The sequence below is a fragment of the Ambystoma mexicanum genome, chromosome 11 (assembly GCF_040938575.1).
Source record: "Ambystoma mexicanum isolate Mex_15411 chromosome 11, UKY_AmexF1_1, whole genome shotgun sequence".
Classification (NCBI taxonomy): Eukaryota; Metazoa; Chordata; class Amphibia; order Caudata; family Ambystomatidae; genus Ambystoma; species Ambystoma mexicanum.
Genome location: NC_090934.1, coordinates 1,085,917,529 through 1,085,941,289, shown reverse-complemented (window position 1 = coordinate 1,085,941,289; position 23,761 = coordinate 1,085,917,529). Strand labels below are relative to the sequence as shown.

The 23,761-nt window shown below is 46.5% G+C and overlaps 1 protein-coding gene across 2 annotated transcripts in view; it reads right to left on the bottom strand.

The window, feature by feature from the left end:
- Positions 1-23,761, bottom strand: part of OTUD7A (OTU deubiquitinase 7A) — a 1,296,873-nt gene that overhangs the window by 544,095 nt on the left and 729,017 nt on the right. For both annotated transcript variants that reach the window (XM_069624347.1, XM_069624348.1), the window contains one exon: positions 13,338-13,492. In XM_069624347.1, coding sequence (XP_069480448.1) covers positions 13,338-13,422 — 85 coding nt within the window. In that variant the 5' untranslated portion in view covers positions 13,423-13,492. The remainder of the gene's footprint in view (positions 1-13,337; positions 13,493-23,761) is intronic.

The window sequence follows — 23,761 nt, the reverse complement described above, 5'->3', positions numbered from 1 at the left end:
ACGATGTAGCAAAATAAGCTGTATATTTTGGAGAGCCCCTAGAAATAGTAGCCTCATCACATGTTCGAGACTATGCAAGGACAATGCTACTAAAAAATGGTACAATGTATTACCAGAAAACAGAACATGGAGTTGCAGGGAGCTGCACCCAGGGAGGAGAAGTACTTGTGGACCAAAAGGGGATGTACAGTATCCCCAACAGAAGCCCTATGGCAACAGAACATCACAGGGAAAGTGATGATGCCATTCACATTATTGAACACTGCACTGACACAGTTACACTATCCAACACACACACAGGGAAGGTCGGTATTGCCACCCATGTTGGAGAAATATGGTTCAATCCTAATTTGGCGGAACACATTGCTGAATTTGTAAGCAACTGCTTGACATGCAAAGAGTTTAGTGCAGGACATATGTTGAGAGTTGTGAGAGCAGGCCCATTCCAGCATCTCCACATCGACTATGTTGATATGATCCAAGTTTGCCAAGGATACTGCTACATGATAGTGGTTGTGTACCCCTTTCTCTCGCCAGATTGAGGCAGGTCTCTGTTCCCATCCTGATGCCCTCAGGGCAGTGAAGCTCTTGGTCCAGGAAGTATTCCATCAATGGGGCGTGTGTGAGGTCCTGCGGTCTGACAATGGCCCTCATTTTGCCAATGAGATGTTCAAGCACATTACCACATTGCTGGGCATTCAACATACATTCTCCTCTGCATATCACCCACAAGCAAATGGATTGTGTGAATGCCTAAAGGGCCTCTTACAGGAGAGCATAGCCAAAACTAAGAAGAGTACACACAAAAACGGGCTCCATTGCTTACCACTTACACTTTTTGCATTACGCAATAAGCCAGGGGCCAACCACCATTTAACGCCCAATGAGGTTGTGACAGGGCAGGGCATGCAACACCCCTGGCTCCTCCCACTACAGCACTAAAGGATGCTGAGAGTAGTGCAGAAGTGTTAGGCCAGGAAATGTATGATTACATTAATTCCTTGGTGTCTGGTGCTTCTTTTATCTCTCACCAGATACAACGACACCTGGGAGGCCCAGAAGACAGCAGCGAAAGCAACAGTGACAATGAACTAAAGGAATCTGGGACAGAAAGGCTTGTTAGCATTGTCAACACCGTACAGCTGAAGAATTTTATCAGGAGGTGGGACACATCTAGATTCACTGGCCCCTACATAGTGGGGAGAGTGGCAGACAGAGCAGTGAAGCTTAAAGGGAAGGCAGTCTGGAATAATCTTTCGGACGTCAAGCCCTACCAAGCTGTGTCCTCACCTGGTAATGAGATAGATAGGGCCAATGATCAGCAACAAGAGGAGCAACCCAATCATTCTGAACTTACACTGCTAAGTGGAAGACACCCAATGGTTACTCGCTCAAGGGCAGCAGAGTTCGGACAAGAACATCCTGAACACCTAGAGTGAGGATACACTGTCTGTTTGTTATTTTATTCTTTACATACATTCTTTGAGAAAGCCAACTGTGATATTTGATGTTTGTATATGTTACCCACTGATCTCCACCCTGATCCCTTTTCAAACCAATTTGTCCACAATGTTAGGAGACCCAGGCGGTTTCGAGCAAGTTCAACTAGAGTATATTATCTCGCTTTTGTAGCATATTTTGTCCAAGTGTACCCACAACGTGGACAGGAAACCCCTTCTGTTCTTTCCATACTGAGGGACCCTGGAAGTAGAGGCCTTTGGGAGCAGTTATTTATCTTCACCATTAGTGACTATATGGTTCAACGGGCTTAAAGGAATTAACTCAACACTACAGCAGTAACACTCACTTTTGCACATTTCAGGCGGTCAACTATATTGTCAAAAGCTGCAGAAGGACCCAGCAGCACAGAGATGGGTGAAAAAATAAAAAAAATGTGCTTATTTTGTCTTGTCTCTTATTTCCAAATGGAGTATTTATATTTTGGAGAATTTCGCTTGTTGCTAGCAAATCCTCTGTATCCTCCACTAACATTAACCCAACCTCAGCAGGTGAAATGACCACGTCGGTTGGGCAGGAAAGCACTGCAAGCACGGTAGGGAGAGGTAAGCACAGTGTTCATACAGACATGAAGGGGGTGGATCTCTAGCTCATCAACACTGTTTGAGTGTCTAATAACATGTGGTACAAGCACATGACCAAAGTAGGTAAGGAAACCAACAGGGAGAGCTTTTATGTCTGCTCATTAATCCCCTACGCCATGAGTGCCTCCAGAACGTGTATAGCAACCGAAATACCAGCAGCAAGAGCCCAATGCCTGATGTACCTATCTATGGTAACGATTCGAGGAAGATTTCAAGGGAAAACAGCAACACTGAAATGGATGTCTCAGGCAAGGTTCCCGTATGAAGACATTCACATAAAGACTCTCGACATGATGAACAATTATTGGCAGTTAGGCCAAGCAATGCAATATATAACTGACGGGCCACAGAAAGGAGACACAAGGAATATAACTTTGAATCAACTGCCCTGCCCAGGGAAAAGGGTGAAGGAGATAGGTGGAGAACTTGGATGCTGGGAAAGACCACAGATGCCTGTGTATGGTCAACTGTACACAGGGGATTGATGGAAAGATGGAGTAGTGGAAAGCTAGGCACAAACCCTAGCACAATCACCAGTGAATAAAGTACAAGAAGAAAATGACAAGTACCAGAAGGAGTGGGATACAAGTGAGAAGTTGCTCACTTGGGTGGAGAATGAAGCTGGACAAATGCCTATAATACCCCTGAAAAAGCCATCACTCTGTTAAAAGAATGAGGGTGAAAAGAAAATTGGAGAGAACACAGGATGCTGTAGCATAGAAAAACATGCAGCGATGAAGTAGGCACTGCAGTACTGATGGACCACTGCTGCGCATGAGGAACCAAGGCATATGAGAAGCTGCCACCCAACTGTGGAGGAGTTTGCACGTTGGTATATATCAATATGCCATCACTGGTTGTGCTACAGAAGGACATAAAGTTCAATTACTTCCCGAAGATGTACATTAACAAAAGGAAGAAGAGGTATGTGGAAGAAGAACAAACAGAAAAAAAAGAGGCAGGCGGAAATGATAAGAGTGAAAAGAAGCAACTATTTCTCAGAAAAGATAGAAACAGCTCTAGATGATGTGCCACCAGAACATAGGTGATTCAGCAGAACGCAGATGTTTTTCACATCACGGGTTCGGCTATACAGACATATACAAATGTGAAATGGCTGCAGATTAATAGGTGGGAGCTGATAATGATGATAAACTCTACAGTGAATGGGCTCAACGCAATAAATGAAGAGCTCTGAGCAGTAAAGTTGATGGTGCTCCAAAATAAACATGTTCTGGCTCTGCTCACAGCAATGGAATGAGGAGTTTGCACAAAAATTGGGAGTTCCTATTGCTTCATACCTGCCAACGACAAAGAGAACGGCACACTGACCGTAGCAGTAAAACAGCTGTCCACGATGCATGCCAAGATGGAGGAAGAAGCCAATGCTACTGGAAAGGACCAGAGCTGGATAGCATACCTGTGGTCATGGATGCCTTCATGGCTGTCAGACGGGTTGAAAATAATATTAGGGGCACTAATATTGGCACTAGTGACTCTATGCGTGGTAAAAATCTGTATCGCCCAGTGTCAAAAGGCAGCAGAGAAAACTATTTGAATGAAGGTGTTGATGGATGTTAACCCATTGAACACTAAGATTTACGAAGGAAAATGGGTATGGGGCAACCCAGAAGGAGTATGCAGTTACATGCAGTGGACTTTTGACGATCATGTAAATTATTATGGGCACCTCAGAGGGATAATGAAAATATGGCAAACAAGAGCGAAAGGTGTGAAATATGAGGGTGCGGTCAACAAGTTGACCAGAGGAGTGACTGAAGAGAGGGTCCCAAGAATGCCCCTCCTCACCCACAGATTCATCACAAAACAAAGACCCAGAAACGCTTGCAGCTACCCATCTTACTTTGGATGAATCCTGAGTGCAACAATGATTGACAAGTACACACAAATGTATCCTCTCAGTCAGCCATACAGACCAAATCCAATACACATCTTCAGAGGTATGGGAGCAGAACCAGAAATCGTGGACGGAAACACCGATATGGACAGTCTCGACTAAGTACCAAGAAGCCAAGATGCGGATGTCACTAGTGACACCACGACGTAGCAGCGTTAGTCATGAAGCACACTCCCAGTCCTGCACCGCATTACACAGACATGCACTCGCACATTCGAAGGACATGCTAACACAGTTCTATGGCTAGAGGATATATACATATACATGCTGTCGATGCTTTTATTATTTTCGCATTAGCCAAATGCAGTAACGCAGAACCGCAAGGCACAAGAGATCCTGATCAAGCTTTCAAATGCTTACACGTTAACAATCCTATGGGACTAAAGGGATACATATAGAAACCGAAAGGCCCAAATGCCACAGAGCCTGAGACGAGAAGAGCTGATTCAGGATGCACAGAGCATGAAGCAGGCTCATAGCCAAGGTCAGACACATTCCAATCATCAGACGAAAAGGGGACCAGCTGCAAAGAAACTGAATAAATTCTCTGAAATGCAAGCTTAAGAGCTCGATTTTGTAGCACGTGGCACAACCAGACAATGGGCATTAACCCTTGGTGGGAAAGCCGATTCGGGCAAGTCAGACTCAGGCAGCAACAAGTGTTGAAGCATAAGGAGCACATTCTCATAGGCAAAGGTGGTACACACAGGTTGCAATACAGACACATAACCGTTCACAACACCTTGAAGAGGTGCACAGAAGGCTGAGAACTGAATCGAATCCCAATCCCGGAGAGATCAGCCCTAACCAATTACAGCTTAGACAGTCAGGGGTGGATGGCAAGGGGTACAAACCAATGGCAGGTCCATTACTCTGCAACAATGTAATAGATGGTTTCTTGGGGAAGGGACAGGCCAGCCACCTGACATGCAAGGACCAGTAAAATAACCTCTATAGGGTTCCTATGCAGGTAATAGTACTATCAATAACCAATCCCTTGTAAGGATAGGTTTTCTTGGGGAAGGGCCCAGGCAATGACACCACACATGTACAAAACAGGATTGCACACCATGGAGAGCTGAGATGTACCAGAGAATTCCCATTGTCTTGTATTGACCCCTGTTGGTTTAATTTGCAATAAAGCACAGCTCCAACTTGCCGTCGGCCGAGTCCTCTGTTTATTCTGGGGTGGGTGTTGGCCCTCGAGGTCAGGCGGACCCCCAGCCATCATCTGCTCGACCTGGCAGAACTACCCAATAAGTGAGTATGTGGTGTACAGATAGATACATTTAACTCATTCCCTTGATCATGATGATCATTATGAAGTGAAAGAGTGAGAATCAAAGCATTGTCCCTAATGATTGTACCACAAGAATACAAAATACAATTTCCATTAGAGCTTTCAGATTTCTTTAATCACTTTTCTTGAAATATGTGGCTACATGTATAATGATGTCCAAACACAAGTTCTATATTTATTATCCTCACCTGCTAACAGGCGATGACAATGACTCTTTTTTATTAATGCCAAACACTATGGGATTATTTCTCTCTTAATCGCACAAAACCTTTAATAAGGTTTAGGACGATTTTCCCGAATCAAAAGGTTCGCATGAACCTTTTGTTCTAAAAATGCTACCACCTAAGGTTCGAACACCAAAAGTTCGAACCTTTGGTGGTAGCATTATAAATACTTCATGGTATAGTGAGGGTGCATCAGATTATAAACATTTGTTTCTTTCACTCTGTTGAACGACGTAGGTATCGGCCACACTATTGTATTGAGTTTTTAGCTTGTGTTTTATATACAAGAGTGTGGCCTATACCTACGTCGCTCAACAGAGTGAAAGAAGCAAATGTTTATAATTTGATGCACCAGCGCCATCTGAGTAGAAACTCCAACTAACTGCATCTACCTACACTTTGGGCACCAAGAGGGCGGGCCAATTAGTTTCTACCAACCGGCTGCAAGTGCAACAAAAACCTGACTATAAAATAGCGAGTAAGGTGCGGCAACCACCAGTTCCTAGTGCTCAAACTCTTCTCTCTGAGGTTATAAATACTTGTGAGGAAATAGAACGATGTTGGCAACCAGACTAGGAACCTCATAAGAATTTCTGGCAGCCTAATTAATACTTATTGTATTTTTATAAAGTTGTATGTTTCAAGTACGATTTTCGCAAGATCTCAGAAGATTCTGATAAGATCCTTATGAGAACATCAGTTTAAAAAAAAGTGAGTAGTAACAACAGTCGTCAAATTAGTATTCGTAATAGAAGAAGTATCACGATACATATCCATCAATTAAATAGCTAACCCATTAGCTCTTACACATGAGGCACACTAATAATTAATTAAGGAAGCTTCTTATGCAAAAAACTACAAAGGAACATAAGTGCACAATTTGTAAGCCTCCTCTTTTTTTAAAAAGGCGACAACCTGACAGGCCCTGCAAACATGGCCACCTCGCTGTCCATTAGCCTCCTTGCGGAATTCCTAAGGGGAGGAAATTGACTCGTACACCTAATGGAAACGGATGCTCATATCACATTGCAACATCCGCCCCCCCCAACCCCCCTCAGCTAATAATGTGTGATGGGATGTGAGGCTAACCGAGCCAAGAGAGAAATGCAGAGCTCTTAGCTCGCAGTTTTGCCCCTAGAAGACCTCATTTCAATCGGCGCACCGACTTTATAATGGACCGACACGACACGTGACTACTTCTAGTCTCTTCAGCCTTTAAGATCACATCCTGCTGCACCATTTTTAAGCGTCAACACATATATTTTGATTACAGATCCCAAGGAGGTTTACTGCGAGTGCAAAAATGCAGAATGCCAAAATGCCTCCGGTTTTTCCCCCCCCGAACTTAGTTATATGTGGGGGGTGGGTAAGGGTATCAAGTATGTAGGGTCATAATAGGGGCGGGGGCGTTGGGTCTCCCCCCCCCCCGCATATAACTGCGCCAATAGAATAGAAATAAAAATCCGTTTTTTGGCATTCTGCTATTTTTTTTCGAAGTGATCACACAGATCTGACAAGGATTGGGGCCTGATCCAGAGAGTGTTTTCCTATGGGATTGCGCCATTGTAAAAGGCTTCTGTGAATCAGGCCCTTACTCTTTTCTTCCACTCACTGGTTCAGATGCGCCACACACTATTATGAAAATCGATGCATGCACATGTATGCTCTTTGGGCCTGCTGGCGTTTGCCATGCCAACCATTGGGGGTGTGTCTGCCCTACAAATCTTCAAAATACATGGAATGGAATTATTAGTTCAATGCAATATGGCATAAAGAATTCAGCATTCTGGCAGCGCACGCTTTGTTGCAGTATGCAGGCTCCAGATTTCTCCACAGCAAGATGCCACTCTCAGTCCGCAGTTGCAGAACCACCCAGTAGTATTTGAAGACGGGCATACAGGGACGTCATTTTCGGGTCGCCAAGGGTCGCAACTGTGACCTCGGAGGTCTCCCTTGCTACCCCTTTGGTCTTCCCTTGCTACCCCTTTCAATGCAAGCTCCTCGGCTGCGGCCAGCACTATGTGGCTCTTTGCTTCTGAAGTGGTTGGCTTTCTTGTTCAGGCCTCTGTTCCTAAACACCTTATATCAGCCTTTCATCCTTCTGAGGTCGATAAATGAGTACCAACAAAGGTTGGGTGATATTGTATTTATATTTTTTCTATATAAAGCACTTAAGCTTAAGTGCTATACAATAATACATCATTATCATTTGGCCATGGACATCTGCTTGCATTCACAGTAATTTGGTAACATGGGCCTATACACACTGATCTTAATGATACATATGGCGATCCATGCTTGTATGAAATGTATATCACATTATAGTCATATCGTAACCATATTTTTCGTAGTGTACTTAGGAACAATGCTATGTGATGCCCCGGCCTGTTTTGTTATGGGGTGAAAGGTTGTGTTCCATCACTTCCTATGATGTCATCAGAGGTCAAGGGTTTTGCGATGTCACTTCCGCTACCCCCGGCATTTTGGTGAAATGACGTCCCTGTGGGCATACGAGAAAGGACACACTCAATGGCAGCGGCAGCAGCACTGGAATACTCAATGGTACCATGGAAACTTCTAGAAGTACACTTTGTATTCCATCTATGCAGCTACGTGGACAGACATTGGAAAGACCAATGTCATGGCACGTTTAATGGAAAACAACTGTTTCCATCATTCCACTTCAAATCAAACCTTAACTCACACTACACCAATGCTTTGTAGCACTCGCTCAAACTATGCTACTGAGAGACTAATATTTGAAGCAAAATTCGTGTAGTACGTTGGGCTGAACTGAGAGTTGAGATGACCTCTTTGTAGCTGCGTGGCCTTTTAGGTAAATCTTTTTTACTTACCAGAGACATTTCCAACATATTATACTTTTCTTCTTTTGGGTAACCTAGATCCTTGTGGGAATAGTTCTCTTTTTTCCAACTCATTCCAGCTTTTTTAACACATGTGTGGCCATTTCCACAAGTCCAGATTTTTGCATGCGGTGTTGACACACCTGACGTGAAATGCACGCATACTTATGTTTCTTATATGTGCACGTGGTCCATCTCTGTTTTTGAGACGCAGGTCCACGTTGTGAGATGTAAATAATAGCGTGGTGTGGATGTGTCCTGGTGTCTGTGCTCTCTCCTTCTCTTTGCAGACATGTTGGGGTCACCCCATGTCGTGTGATCATGTCTGCTGGGATATAGTTGGTTACTGTAGGAATCTCTGAATACATCTGCTTGGTGGCCGTAGGTGTGCATTTGCGCATGCGTATTTTATCCGTGTTGCTATTTACTCGGCTGGACTGCGCATGCTCGCTATGTAGATACACTTTGCAAAGTTAAAACGAATCTCATGTTTGGTTGATCCACTTTTCAAAACTCTCATGGCATTCGTTACTTCGGCCTAAAAGCTGTTGGTAAGCCAATAATGCTTAAAGCCAAAGCATACCATTGTGTGATGTGTCTACTAATAGTGCTTTCGTCTTTTTTAGTAAGGGGACAACCCAATGATAAACACGTTTCTATACACCCTTTTCAGTGCGAGTGCATTCATCAAGTTTTGCTGAATTTGGCATGCAAACGTTATTATACCAACATATGGTGAATCTTAATCAATGAGGTCAGAAATTACAGATGGAAATGTTTTCATATTTGCCCATGTAAAGTGTCATGTAGCCTTCACTACTGTGTCTCTATCACAGCATCACTCTATATAACCGCTGGCAAATGTAGTTAAATATGAAACGTGTCCATGACCAAATGAAAGGATTTTGAGATTCTGTGAGACATTGTTGCGTATAGATGATTGCTAGGGTACAGAAACCTATGCCACCTTGTTTATCTATTAGGGTGGGTAAAGTAGACAATGGGCCTCATTACGGGCCTCATTACGGGCCCGGCGGGTTGCTGCGGGACCCGTAAATACCCGCGCCTGACTTCCCAGTGCCACCCAGGGACGTCATTTCACCAAAATGCCATGGGTAGCGGAAGTGACATCACACGACCCATGACCTCTGATGACATCGCCGGAAGTGATGTCATTTGACCCACCCCGAAGTGATATCATGGTAAGCGATGGAACACGATCTTTCACTCCTCGACAAAACAGGAAGTGGCCTCACATAGCATTGTTTCTAAGTACAATACGAACAATATGGTAACGATATCACTGTAAAGTGATATAAATTGCAAACAAGAATGGATCACCATATGTATCATTAATATCAGTGTGTATAGGCCCATATTACCAAATCACTGTGAATGCAAGCAGACATCCAAGGCCAAACGATAATGATGTTTTATTATATAGCACTTACGCTTAAGCGCTTCATATAAAACACATATACATACAATATCACCCAACCTGTGTTAGTACTCATTTATCAACCTCAGCAGGATGAAAGGCTGAGTTGACCTTGCTGGGAGTCGAACCTGCAACCTGTGCTCAACCCACTGAGCTATCTTACTGGCTATAGCTTTCAGAAAACCAGCAACTCCAGAAACAAAGAGCCACATGCTGCTGGCCACAGCCTATGATCCTCAATCTAAAAAAGGGTAGCAAGAGAGACCTCAGGGGTCGCAGTTGTGACTCCTGGCAACCCCTAAATGACGTGCATGGTGCCACCGGGCTATTACAAGTCCGGAAGCCCGGAAGTCAGGTGCCGGTTATTTTGTTAATCCCCATTCTCATAGAGTCCGATACTATGGGAGTGGAGACATGGAAGCACCAGCACTGTTGTTAACCGTGCCGTGCTTCCGTGACGGCTTTGCCTACCGTGACCACTGTGCCCGGCAGGTTCAGACCTGTCTGGCACAGTGACTCTGGCAAGGAAACCCATAGTTTCCTGGTCCAGAAACACGGGTGCCAGTGAGTTTACCAGCACCCTTATTTCCGGACCGGTAAACTCGCATGAGGCCCAATGTGTGCATTGTGTGGACCTTCAAGTGGGATTATTTAGCAGGGGCAAATCCTGTGTCTAGGAGGGGTTTCCAGAGATTTGGCCAGCAGCCGAGATGATTGGTTCTGTTTGGACGGGGGCAGATACAGGATTGCAAATGTAGAATGTCCTATGGCTTTGCACTGGATGTGCTCTGCCGAGACAAAAGTAGAAAGAGATGCAGGATGTGTTAAGATATTTATTCCTCACGACCCCCCGCCACCAAAAAAAAGAACTTCTGAGATTGCCTGTAAGCTAGCCTGCGTCTCTAACTCACACTGATGACAGCAATGGCTCTCAGGCGTCGACGATTCTTTCATACCAGAGCGCTCAATGGAAAGCACCTATTACACTTGGCGGGGGTTCTGACTTGTGGTCATGTACCCATAAGGAGTGTACTACTTAGCACACCAGCCTCTTGTGCGTATTCAGTTGGTGATGCGTTAAGTCGCAAAATGTTTGGGATTTTGATACCATCCAGGATTGCATGTGAAGTGTGATGTTATGAATTCAAATGCATATTGTATTCAATTTCAAGAGACTCATCTATTACGTTTCCTTGATTTTTTATTTTTGCCAAATGACATTTTGGCAGATATTTTGTTGTCGGCCCCCCTTTTTTACTGGAAAAAGTGGGAGGAGAAGATCCACATGCACCTTTGCGCCCCTAACCCCACCCTTTATATACCATACCCAAATTTACCACATATAGATGTGCAGTTAAAAAGGGGGGGTAAAACAAAAAGGCGAGAAAGACTTTGGCAAATAGCCCTTCAGCAAAAATGAGGAATACCCAGTTTACGAGTATCTAGAATGTAAATTTGACTGTTTTTGTTGGGTAATCGAATACATACATTGGGGGCATTCCGAGTTTGGAGGTAGCCATGGTGCAGTTAGCACCATGGCTGCCTCCAAATCTGGGTGCGGGTCCGGTCTGGCTGAATGGGGACTTACCGGGTCATTCCGACCCTGGAGGACCCGGTATGTCCCCATTCAGTAAACCATTCCCCATTCCCATTTGAGCCTCCATAACGCTCAATGGGAATGTGGAAGGCGCTAATAACGGTACCGCAAATTGTGGTACCGTTATTAGCTCCAAGGTCCCTTAACGGAACCGCAGAAAACGGGTGGTCAGACCACTCCTTCCTGCTGGGACCCGCTAAGGGACCTCGGAATAGGGCAGTAAGGGTTTACCGACATCCTTACCGGTGCCCGTAAACCCTTACCGCCCAACTCAGAATAACCCCCACTGACAGCTAAGACTCTTGAGTTTCATTTAGTAAGAAATACCATTGCTACTCGATATCACTGCCACGGGTAAATACACCATGGATACATTCTATGAGCGGGCATGGCAAGCAGTGATAACTACTGCTAGATGGGCCTTGATCCCTCATTCTTAGAGGACCTGGAGGTCGGTATGCTAGATGTACCCATATCATTATGAAATACCCACTGTGGTGGTTTTTCATACCGCCACCAAGCAATTAATACTAAACGAGGAACACCTATTCTTCAGCATTGTACAGGAGCATAATCGATGCCAATGGTGGCAAGAAACACCAATGATACTAATCAATTACACCGGCTATGACATACAAACATTTCAGGAGTACTAAAGTGATACATTACTGAAGTAATGATGTAGTCTGACAGCTCAGAGTACACTCTTCACATTGTGGCTGCTGCTTATTGATCTGAAACATTTTAAGACCAGCTCACAGATGATCCAATGTTTGCAGGGCATTACCACTTATTAAAGGCCTCCTGCATTATTGTGACAGGGATTACTTGGGAACCAGTGATGATTTCAGGAATTCATTGATGTGCCCACCCCTACAGATAAAGGGTGTATTGGCCACTTTTACTTACTAAAAATAGGCAAATACTCCCCAAAAACTACAATGGGGTGTAAAAATACTCCCAACAACAAAAAAAGGAAGCAGACACGCAGAACCTTGTGCCCCTTTCATCCACACAGCTCTATGGATATGTTTGGACTAGTAGTGCACGTAGCACCACAGGAGGAACTACTACTGTTCCAACCTGATCGGAAGAAGTAAACCTGCATCTTTTAATGTGCATGCATAACTAGGTGCAATTAAAGAATTATTACAAAAACATTTCTGTTTTTCTAGTTAAAACCTATTTTCACTCGCTTATCAAATACTCCCATTGGGAATTGGACCTACATTTGTGCTCCCTAAAAAAATTATGTTACTCCCAACTTTAGAAAATGGGGAGTAAAATACTCCTACTTCCAAATCTTATCTGGAGCATTGGATGTGCCCTTTTGTGATTGTAGGTTATTATCCTAGAGCTGTATTTTCCATTTACCATGAGTAATAAGCTTCATAATCACCCTCTGCAGAAAGCGAGCCTTTATGTTTGTGATTCACTCCAAGCATCAAATTTACGCTTATAAAATATCTAATAAAGTAATTTACAAACATGGCATCGCAGTTTACTTTTTTCATCCTTTATCTCTAGCTCACAGCAATGACAACAATGTCTGTGTGACTTAATAATCGGGTCACATGCTGATATTGTCTATTGTGTTATGAAACTGACATACATTTCAATGAACGTCAGTGAGGAAATTCCCTGACTTATTCTGGGGACCTCTAGCCGGGTGACAAGGAGGCTAGGGGCCTCCCCGAGCTAGTGGACGATGGTCCCGGGGGAGGTTTGGGGTGGATCCCCTGGCCACTCTCACCCTGTCACTAGGCATGAGATCTGCATGGGAATCCATGACTGTACATAAAACAAAATGGCCGCACTTGAGATTAGGTGCTTCTATGATGCAGGGCCTGCCAGCACGTAGCTCTATTCAGGAGACACAACACATTAGACTTACCTTCCAGCAGGTCCCTTGCCAGACCAGGTTCAGCCCCTGTGGACCGAACAAAGTCTGACAGGACCGAGTCCATATCCAGAGTCATGTGATCATCTAGAGCTGCTGCCTGGTGTGCAGCAGAAGCCGGCGAGGTTGGTAAACTAGGACCGGTCCATCTGGAGGAGCAAGAGGAGAAAGAAAGCCCCATTACCTTTACCTTTCTAGCAGTGGGTTGGCGAACATGTCATTTCACAATGTCTCACTTCATTCTGACAATAAAGATGGAAAAAAGACAATGCACGTCCAGCCCAATCCGAACAAGTGCTTGCTCACTACTCAAAATGGCCCCTGCTCTGCATTAGCCTCCCAAAGCATGGCACTACCGCTTGGACGCGGTCTATGCCACGATGCACAATGGATAACCTAACACTCCTCTAACTCCACACAAGTCGGTTTTTAGAAGGCACTTGGGTGCTGAAAAACCTTTGATTGTTGAATACAGGGGCAATAAAAGACGTTCCAACATTTTTTTGAAGTCCTAAAAATGTTTATCATATCAATCATGGACTGCGACACATCACATGACGAGAGACAAGAGACCACGTGGCTACTAATGCCGCCATCTTTTCATTTGTATTGCATGTACTGCCCTCATTGTAGCATGGAGCATGCACCAGCCATGTGGCGGACAACCTGTGAACCCCCAGAGGTCGCTGGCCTATGCATGCCATGCTTGCTCCCCATTGGCTGTGCTGGCTAGGATTGAGGGGGGTGGTTTGCTAAAGCAACTGGATTTTGCAGGTTGCCCACCTCTGTTCCAGCCCCTCACAAGTTCAAAAAGTCCAAAAGTATGCAGGAAAGAGCTTCCCTAATTACAGAAAGAGATATTTTGAATAGGAGGAATGAAGAAGTGTGTTCTAATAAAGAGCTTTTTTCCCTAAGAGTGAATATTGCTGAGTGGGATGGTCAAGCACAGTGGATGGGGAGGATTAGTGAATAGGGTGGTCGGAGGTGGTTTCCTGACTGGTGAATTGCTGAATTAGGGGAATGGCAACGTCCTAACAAACACATCTATACATCCATCCTAGTTCCAATGCAGCTAAAGTAGGAAGACAACAACCTTCAAGCGGCAGCAGTTCATAATAATAACAGATATCAGAGCAAAATCGTGGCCAAAGGTACATGGGCAAGAGGCACAATTTGCACTTTAAGGTCTTTGAAGTCCCTCTGGACCTTCATGGCCACTTCTAATTTCCTCGCATGGCACAAAGCTCTACATAAAGAATCTGCCACTCACACCACTCACAGCATTAACATCGTGCTCCATGTTAGTGTGTTTTGCATAGTACCTCAGAGTAGCCTCTATTTGAATTAAGGCGTTCACCCACCTAAGCCTAAATAGGCCATACAAAGGGCTTAAGAACAAGCCGGTCAATATTGCTGACGAGGTTTTTCACAGTTCCAGAAGCAATCGCACACATCCAGTTTCCGCAACATTGAAGGAGAAGATTCCCATTCTTAGTTTGTGCTAGAGAGTTCCCTTGTCATTATTGGCCATTAGCTCTAACTACTGTTGTAGGCCGCAATTCTCATTATGGCTAACATATAAGAATCTCATATGGCGCAACCATGTGCAGGATCAAGTATTTCCTCTCTCATCGGACCCCAACACAACTGTATAGCCTCTTGTCCTTTTTTTGTGTCTTCTCAACAACCCTATAGCCTCTTGTTGTCCTTCTTTTGTGTCTTCTCAACAACCCTATAGCCTCTTGTTGCCCTTCTTTTGTGTTTTATCAGGGTAATCCTGATATATCAGCCTGCTCCAGCCGAGCTAGCTATTCCTTAACATGCCACATCCGAATAAGCCTTTCATACTCAGGCAGTTCCCTTCACTTCTAGCCATTTGTTCTGGTACAACAAAGGTCCAGGCCTGGCCCAAATCATTAGCCACAACAGTGCTGGCTTAAGCCGCGTTTGTCTTGCTGTGCTATCAATCCCCAGAGTTCCCTAAACATCAGATTTGGGCATAATTGTGGGTAATGCAAGCAGGAGTTTCAGGAACTGGTTCTCCTCAATGGAAAGCAGAACAAGGTTGACACCACCCCGTAGATCACTTCCATAAAGGGCACTTGCTTGCTTCGCCCGATAAGATCGAGTGGGGCTCAGATGGACCCGTCAACACATTTCTTGGTAAATCTCCGAATACTCCCAGCTGGCCTTTTCAACTAGTTAGTGGTCTTCACCACCTGATTATTCAATACCAAAGGCCTCATTATAAATTGGGCAGTGCAGTGAAAATGCGATGGTAATAGCCTTACCACTACATTACCACGCCACCCAACTACGAGTTTGGCGGTGAGGTGGAGGAGAAAGCTCCAGCAAAATGCTGGAGGTAATTCCACAACCTTACTGGCAAAATGCGTCCATTTTGGCAGTATTACCGCTAGTGGTAATACCAGTGGTGGCAATACTGCCAAAATCCCCATGGAGTCCCATAGACTCTATCAGTGGGGACTAACACCACCAACACGCCACTTGTAATCCTGCGCAAATACAGCCAGACCAAGTGGCAGTAACAGTAATTCCGTTTGGTGGTATCTCGGCGGATTTACCACCAAATCTATAATGAGGCCCTAAGTGTTTTTGTCTGCAGATCTTGGCCGGCGGCCTTCCCGATTAACCACCATGCCCGTGGGTAAGAGGGTGGTGAATACATTGGTGATAATTGGGGCACAGGCAGTGGCATTCTGAGTAAACAAAAAAAAAGCAGCAATGCCATGGCTGCCGATTTTCCCACCAGCAAAAATGAGCCAGGCCCTTCATCCCTAAACGCTTGTTCCAGTAGTCTGTGGCCGAAAATCGAACCCCGGGGTAACCTGACACATACACGGGTTGCAGTGCTTCTCTGCTGCGGTTACGCTATCTGACACCCTTTCGAGACCCTACGACTATGATTCTGTAAATTGCTAAGCCCTACCAATTACAATCTGCTTCAAAGGGGCTCCATATTTTTACAGCATAGTTTTGGCATCATTATGCATTTCCATATTGTTTTTAATGCCGGCCAAGCTTCGGTTTAGCTAGCTCTCTGAAAAGTTAGCACACTGATGTAAATATCCATTTGCATTTGGGGGGCAGGCCCCACATAACAACCCTCATTTTTTTTTTTTACTAGAGCCCTTACAACTTTTTACATCTGTTTTGCTTGTTCCCTGAAAAACGAGCAAAACACCAATGTAAAGACAAATGACCATTTAAAAACTGCCAAAATACTCAGAAACCAGTTCTCCAGACTAGCCAAAAGAACAGCATCATGGGAGATGATGCGGTGAACCCCAGTTCCACCAGCTTTGGATATTTCGTTCCTCACCATCAAGAAACAAAAATCTGACATCGAAAACCCTCTGCTCTTTCCCCTTGAGCTCCTAATCGTCCCCTTGTCCTACTACCATTGGGCATGGCTGGAGTCATTTCATCATTCCCAAATCAAGCCCTGTCCCTGCCCAAGGATTTCCACAAGAGTTCGCTATCAGCACAGTAAAGGGCTTCTCTCAGAGGCCCATATACAACTTTTCACCCTTCAGATAAGCATGTTTCATAAAAAAAGGAATAACTGCAATCACTGTTCCTCCACGCATGCCCTCTGCCAGAATCCTCCTGCTCCTCACTGTTCTACCATGCATGCCCTCTGCCAGAATCCTCCTGCTCCTCACTGTTCTACCATGCATGCCCTCTGCCAGAATCCTCCTGCGCCTCACTGGTTTATGACCCCAGCTGGATGCTCCCTGAGCCTCACTGTTCTGCCAGAATCCTCCCCGCGCCTCACTGTTCTACCATGCATGCCCTCTGCCAGAATCCTCCTGCGCCTCACTGGTTTGTGACCCCAGCTGGATGCTCCCTGCGCCTCACTGTTCTTCCACGCATGCCCTTTGCCAGAATCCTCCTGCGCCTCACTGGTTTGTGACCCCAGCTGGATGCTCTCTGCGCCTCACTGTTCTTCCACGCATGCCCTCTGCCAGAATCCTCCTGCGCCTCACTGGTTTGTGACACTAGCTGGATTCTCCCCTTGCCTCACTGTTCTTCCACGCATGCCTTATGCCAGTATCCTCCCTGAGCCTCACTGTTATACCATGCATGCCCTCTGCCCAAATCCTCCCTGCGCCTCACTGGTACCCCAACCCAGCCATCTGTCAGATCCTCCCCATGCCTCACTGGTTTATGACCCGAGTCGGATCCTCCCCATGCCTCAATGTTCTACCATACATTCCCTCTGCCAGAATCCTCCATGCGCCTCACTGGTACACCACCCCAGCCATCTGTCAGACCTTCCCCATGCTTCACTGGTTTCTGACCCCAGCCAAATCCTCCCTGTGCCACACTGTTCTTCCATGAATGCCCTCTGCCAGAATCCTCCCAGCACTTCACTGGTTTACTGCCCCAGCCATCTGTCAGATCCTCCCCATGCCTCACTGGTTTATGAGCCCCGCCAAATCCTCCCCACACCTCACTGTTCTATCACCTCAGCCCTTTGCCAGAATCCTCCAGCGCCTCACTGTTGCACCACCCCAGCCATCTGTCAGATCCTCCCCACGCCTCACTGGTTTATGAGCCCCGTCAGATCCTCCCCACACCTCACTTTTCTATCACCTCAGCCCTCTGCCAAAATCCACCCTGCGCCTCACTGGTGCACCAACCCAGCCATCTGTCAGATCCTCCCCATGCCTCACTGGTGTATGACCTCAGCGTGATCCACCCCGTGCCTCGCTGTTCTACCACACATGCCCTCAGTCCGAATCTTCCCTGTGCCTTGCTGGTACACCACCCCAACCATCTGTCAGATCCTCCCCATACCTCCATGGTTTACGAGCCCAGCCAGATCTCCCCACACTTCACTCTTCTATCACCTCAGCCCCCTGCCAGAATCCTCCAGCGCCTCACTGATGCACCACCCAGGCCATCTGTCAGATCCTCTCCACGCCTCACTGGTTTACGACCCCAGTCGGATCCTACATGTGCCTCACTGTTCTACCATGCATTCCCTCTGCCAAATTCCTCCCAGCGCTTCACTGGTACAGCACGCCAGCCATCTTTCAGATCCTCCTCATGCCTCACTGGTTTATGACCCCAGCAGGATCCTCCCCATGCCTCAATGTTCTTCCACGTATGCCCTCTGCCAGAATTCTGCCAGAATTCTCCCTGCACCTCACTGGTACACCACGCCAGCAATCTATCCGATCCTCCCCATGCCTCACTGGTTTATGACCCCAGACGGATCCTTCCCACACCTCACTATTCTATCACCTCAGCCCTCTGCCAGAATGCACCCTGCACCTCACTGGTACACCACCCCAGCCAGCTGTCAGATCCTCCCCGCGCCTCACTCTTCAGGCACCTCAGGCCCCTGGTGAAATCTTCCCCACACCCCACCTTCTACCACCACAGCCCTCAGGTGAAATCCTCCCTGTGCCCAACTGTTTCACTACCCCAGCCCCATGCCAGAATCCTCCCCACACCTCACTCTTACCTCCCCCAGCCTTTTGCCGGAATACTCCCTACACCTCTTTTCTACCACCAACACCCTCTGCCAGAATCCTCCCCACACCTCACTCTTTGAGCACCTCAGCCCTCTGGCCAAATCTTCCCCACACCTCTCTTCTAGAACCCCCAACCCTCTGTGGGAATCCACCCCACACCTCTCTTCTACCACCCCCAACCCTCTGTCGGAATCCTCCCCACACCTCTCTTCTACCACCCACACCCTGTTCCAGAATCCTCCCTACACCTCTCTTCTACCACCCCAACCCTCTGTCCGAATCCTGCCCATACCTCTCTTCTACCACCCCCAGCCCTCTGTCGGAATCCCCCCATACCTCTCTTCTACCACCCACACCCTGTTCCAGAATCCTCCCTACACCTCTCTTCTACCACCCCAACCCTCTGTCCGAATCCTGCCCATACCTCTCTTCTACCACCCCCAGCCCTCTGTCGGAATCCCCCCATACCTCTCTTCTACCACCCACACCCTGTTCCAGAATCCTCCCTACACCTCTCTTCTACCACCCCAACCCTCTGTCCGAATCCTGCCCATACCTCTCTTCTACCACCCCCAACCCGCTGTCAGAATCCACCCGCACCTCTCTTCTACCACCGCAACCCTCTGTCAGAATTCTCCCAACACCTGTATTCTACCACCCCCAGCCCTCTGTCAGAATCCACCTGACATCTCTCTTTTACCACCCCCAGCCCTCTGCTGGAATCCACCCCACACCTCACTTCTACCACCCCAGCCCTCTGCCGGAATCCACCCCACACCTCTCTTCTACCACCCCCAGCACTCTGCCCGAATCCTCCCCACACCTCTCTTCTACCACCCTACCACCCCAACCCTCTGCCGGAATCCACCCCACACCTCACTTCTACCACCCCATCCCTCTGCCGAAATTCACCTCACACCTCTCTTCTACCACCCCCAGCCCTCTGCCCGAATCCTCCCCACACCTGATATTTTACTAGTATTAGTGGTCAGGCAATATGGTATATTACTCCTGTGCCGTTCTGGCAGCCTTTTCATGAAAAGGGACCAGCTTAGCTACGTTCCATGAGTCAGGGATTGACATCATCCTCAGCTTGAAACACCTGCAAAGGACACAGACCTACATTTCAATGGCATCTTGCAATATTGTAGATCCCCCAGGGCCCATTCACTCCAAGCAACACACCTCTCTTAAAGTTGCATAAAGGAGCACATTGATCTTGTCAAACTGCATGTTTCAAGACATGCAGAATCATGAATGTGCATTATTGCGACAGTCGTGGTAATGCACTTTTATGCAAAATATTGACTTTTACCACAGAAATGAGGGTGACAAGGGCAGCATGTGGGGGACTGCTCTTTATAGGGGGGGCAATTGAAAGGAGTGTGTGTTCATGATGAGTATGTGGGGTGGGAGGTTGGGACCTCCCCAGAGACCCCCACCCCACGTTTGCACTCAGCTGGCTCACACCTTTCAGGTCCGGGTGCAAGATGACTTCCCCCGCTCCTCTCACATTTACCCACTGCGAGATGGAGGAGAGGGCCCAGGGTTTATGAGGAGCACCGGGGTCTGTCCGGCTCCATGTCTAGTTAGGATCTCTTCTCTCTCTCCCATTGACAGGAATGGGATAGAGACTATGATGTTCTGTTACTGGGATCTATACCACACACCGCTGCCATTTGCATGGTCTCCTGATGCTCTGGCGGCGCTGCTAGAAGGGGGCGGGACAGGTTAGTGGATAGCGGGAAATATAAGATAACCTTGCTGCTGTGTCCATGTGTGCAGTGGATCTATGTGATTTTAATGAATAAAAAAACAGATTGAAATAATAACTAAACTTTCTTAATCGATTTTGTATTTTCTGTCATTTAGGGGGCCCCCTCCAAACCCCCTTTTACCTCCCCACCCCTGTTTAGTCAGGCTTTTTAACACACCCCCAACCCACTCCACACCTCCTTTTAACCCACCCCCATATATGCATATATTTTTTTATCGATATTCTTTTGTTATTATTGTTTAGTTATTTATGTTATTCTCTGTTTTCTATTCAGTAAAATTACTGGATACCATGTGCAGTTTGTAAGTCCTATGCACGGGTCTTTGTGTAGGTAGTTTGTGTCCATGTCACAGAGACATTTGTGTCCAGACGGGTGACTTGTGTGCCGGCTGTGGTAGGTTGCTATGGCCAGGTCAGTGATATCTAAGATGGCTGTAGAAGTGCAGAGTTCTGTTTGATGTCTGTAGGGGGCGGGGGGGTTTAACTTGCTGTGTGCCATTGAGAGAACGATACCTACCACTTTCTATAGTCGTGTGTTTCTGGACGGGCATTTCTGATAGGAATTGATGCAAAGTCCAATGCATACATATGGAAAATCTTGTGTCTTGCTTCGGTAGAGTGTTAGGGTATAATTATAATTATTATTGGTTATTTATAACGCGCTTAATACCCAGAGGTTTCTAAGCGCGGACCCAGGTATCGCACCTGTGTTGCTCCTTGTTGTCTTGCTTCCAAGGCTAGCGCGTTGCCCCTAAGCTATCTTACCGGCCCAAAGGGTAGTTTAAGATTACTTTGCAGCTTTCAGAACTGTTTTCTACTTGTATGTTCTGATGTTAGTTTATTTCGTAGGCAGAAACGTACTATCTAGTGCTGATTTCCCCATGTTTCTTACTGGCCTCCATGTAAGAATAAATGTCAGTAAAGTACACGATGGGTTCTATCCCTCGTGCAGGGTAGCGCTAGAAAGTTGCTACCCCTAAAGTGGGGTAGCATCGGTTATGCGGGGCACAATGCTTCCCCACTGCCCTCCAGGTGGGCTGGGGGCTCAGAGGTCTTACACATGATAGCACATTCAATTCTCAATTTAAAGCAATGTGCCCTGTGTGCCCAGGTACTGCTCTGGGAAAATTTGAGAAATCAACACAGACAAAACTCAATCACAAACACCGAATAGCAAGGAAGTGTCTTCAGAAATGAACCTGGCATCCACAGCTATTGAATGCCATTTAAGAACCGGATCAGAGTGCACTTTCCCAAAAAGTCAAATGCATTGAAGGGAAGTAAGTGCATTTCACTGCTTTGTTGAACTTGCCCAGCGGGTTGTAAAAACCCCGCTAAGGACTATTTTGCAATAGGCCAATTAGGATCTGCTGGAAGTCCTGTGAGCAGAAGATGTGCCCCTTTACAAGGATGACTTCCCTATTCAGAGATGGACTGAATGATGCAGTGTGTGCCTGCACAGAAGCCACAATAACGGCAGTGTGCGCCAGTGACTCATGGCGGAGGACCCAGCATGCAATGCGCCCCAGTCACAGCCTAGGATATGCAAATGCACACTTGTTTATCTGCAGACAATGGGCCACTTTGAAAGTGGGAAAACATTCATTTACATTTGCATCAAACCAATTAACTGAGGTAGAAGTTTGACCCTGGTTGTACAAGAACAAGCGGTGTCTAGTTCCCGAGAAACCCTTTGCCCCTTTATTACGGCCCATGCTGGCTTTCCCCCCTTTATAATGTTGTATGCACAAGTCTGCTCAGTGCTCCCCTGGGAAACCCACTGGGGGAGAACAAGCAGAAGCTAGTTAGAGGAAGGCACTGTAACATTTTGCTCTCCAGATGTTTTGGACTCCAACTGCCATCTGTCCTGCGTAGCATAGTCAATGGTGAGGGATCATGAGAGTCAGAGTCTGAAACCGCTGGCGAGATCAGATCCCCGAGTTAGAAGCTTAATGTGCCTTACTCATGGTGCTCCAACACGATCCGCAAACACCCATGCACAGAGAGGTAAACCAACTCTGCTTGAGTTGCCCTAAGCACTCCTTTCAACAGTTAGGCTAGAACAAGGGTTAACCCAACCCGAGATGTGCAGTTAAGCAGGAAACACAATTCCAGTGATGTCTGCAAGCTTTCGCTCGACAGATGGGTTGGACTACAACTCGCATGGAGCAATGACACACATAACAACGCACTGTGTTCATTAAAAAAAAGTAGGTTTTATGAATTTGGTTTTCCAGGTAAAAGTTAAGAAACATGAGGTTCAACTTAGTTTTAAACGTCCTTGTCCCCCCTGGGATTCTTTAATCTATAACACAACGTTCAAAGGATGAGGCCAACAGTAAGTTCCAAACATATGCTTAACAAGTTCTTAGACTACTGACTACTATTAGTCCTTAGGCTGAAGCAAACATAGTCCAAGTCTTGGCCAACAAGAGTTCACAGATCCTATGCTACAAAGTTCATCCTTAGTCCCAAACACAAGAGAACAAAGCTTCTTGTGGGAAGACTCTTGCAAGGTGTACTCACCGTCTGGGCTGTCCATGCTCATTAGGTTTTCACTCTGATCCTTCAGACCTCTCCCAGGGACTTGGCTCCTCAGCTTTCTTGTCAGGCTCTGCCTTTGTCTTCCAGCTTGGACTTTCAGCTTCTACCACTTGGGCATCAGATTCATTTCCCACCTCTGGTGCTCCACCAAACCCTTACAATACACATAGGTCTTATTCCAGGACATCAGGGTCCATGGAGGTGGGTCTCGCTATGACTGGGTTTTTATTGTTCCATCGTGTGGGTCTCCACAGGACCTTTATTACAAGCTTTTCATTGATCAGGTCTCACCACGACCTGGGTGCAGTATTTAATTTTCCCAAACATTTGGCTAGGTTTCAGCATTCCCTTGGGCAGGTCTCTCCCCCACTTGGGTGCAGCATTCACTTTGGGGAGGCCCCCCTACAACCTGGGTGCAGCATTCACTTTGGGCAGGTCTCTTCCCCACTTGGGTGCAGCATTCACTTTGGGCAGGTCTCTTCCCCACTTGGGTGCAGCATTCACTTTGGGGAGGCCCCCCTACAACCTGGGTGCAGCATTCACTTTGGGGAGGACCCCCACAAACTGGGTGCAGCATTCACTTTGGGCAG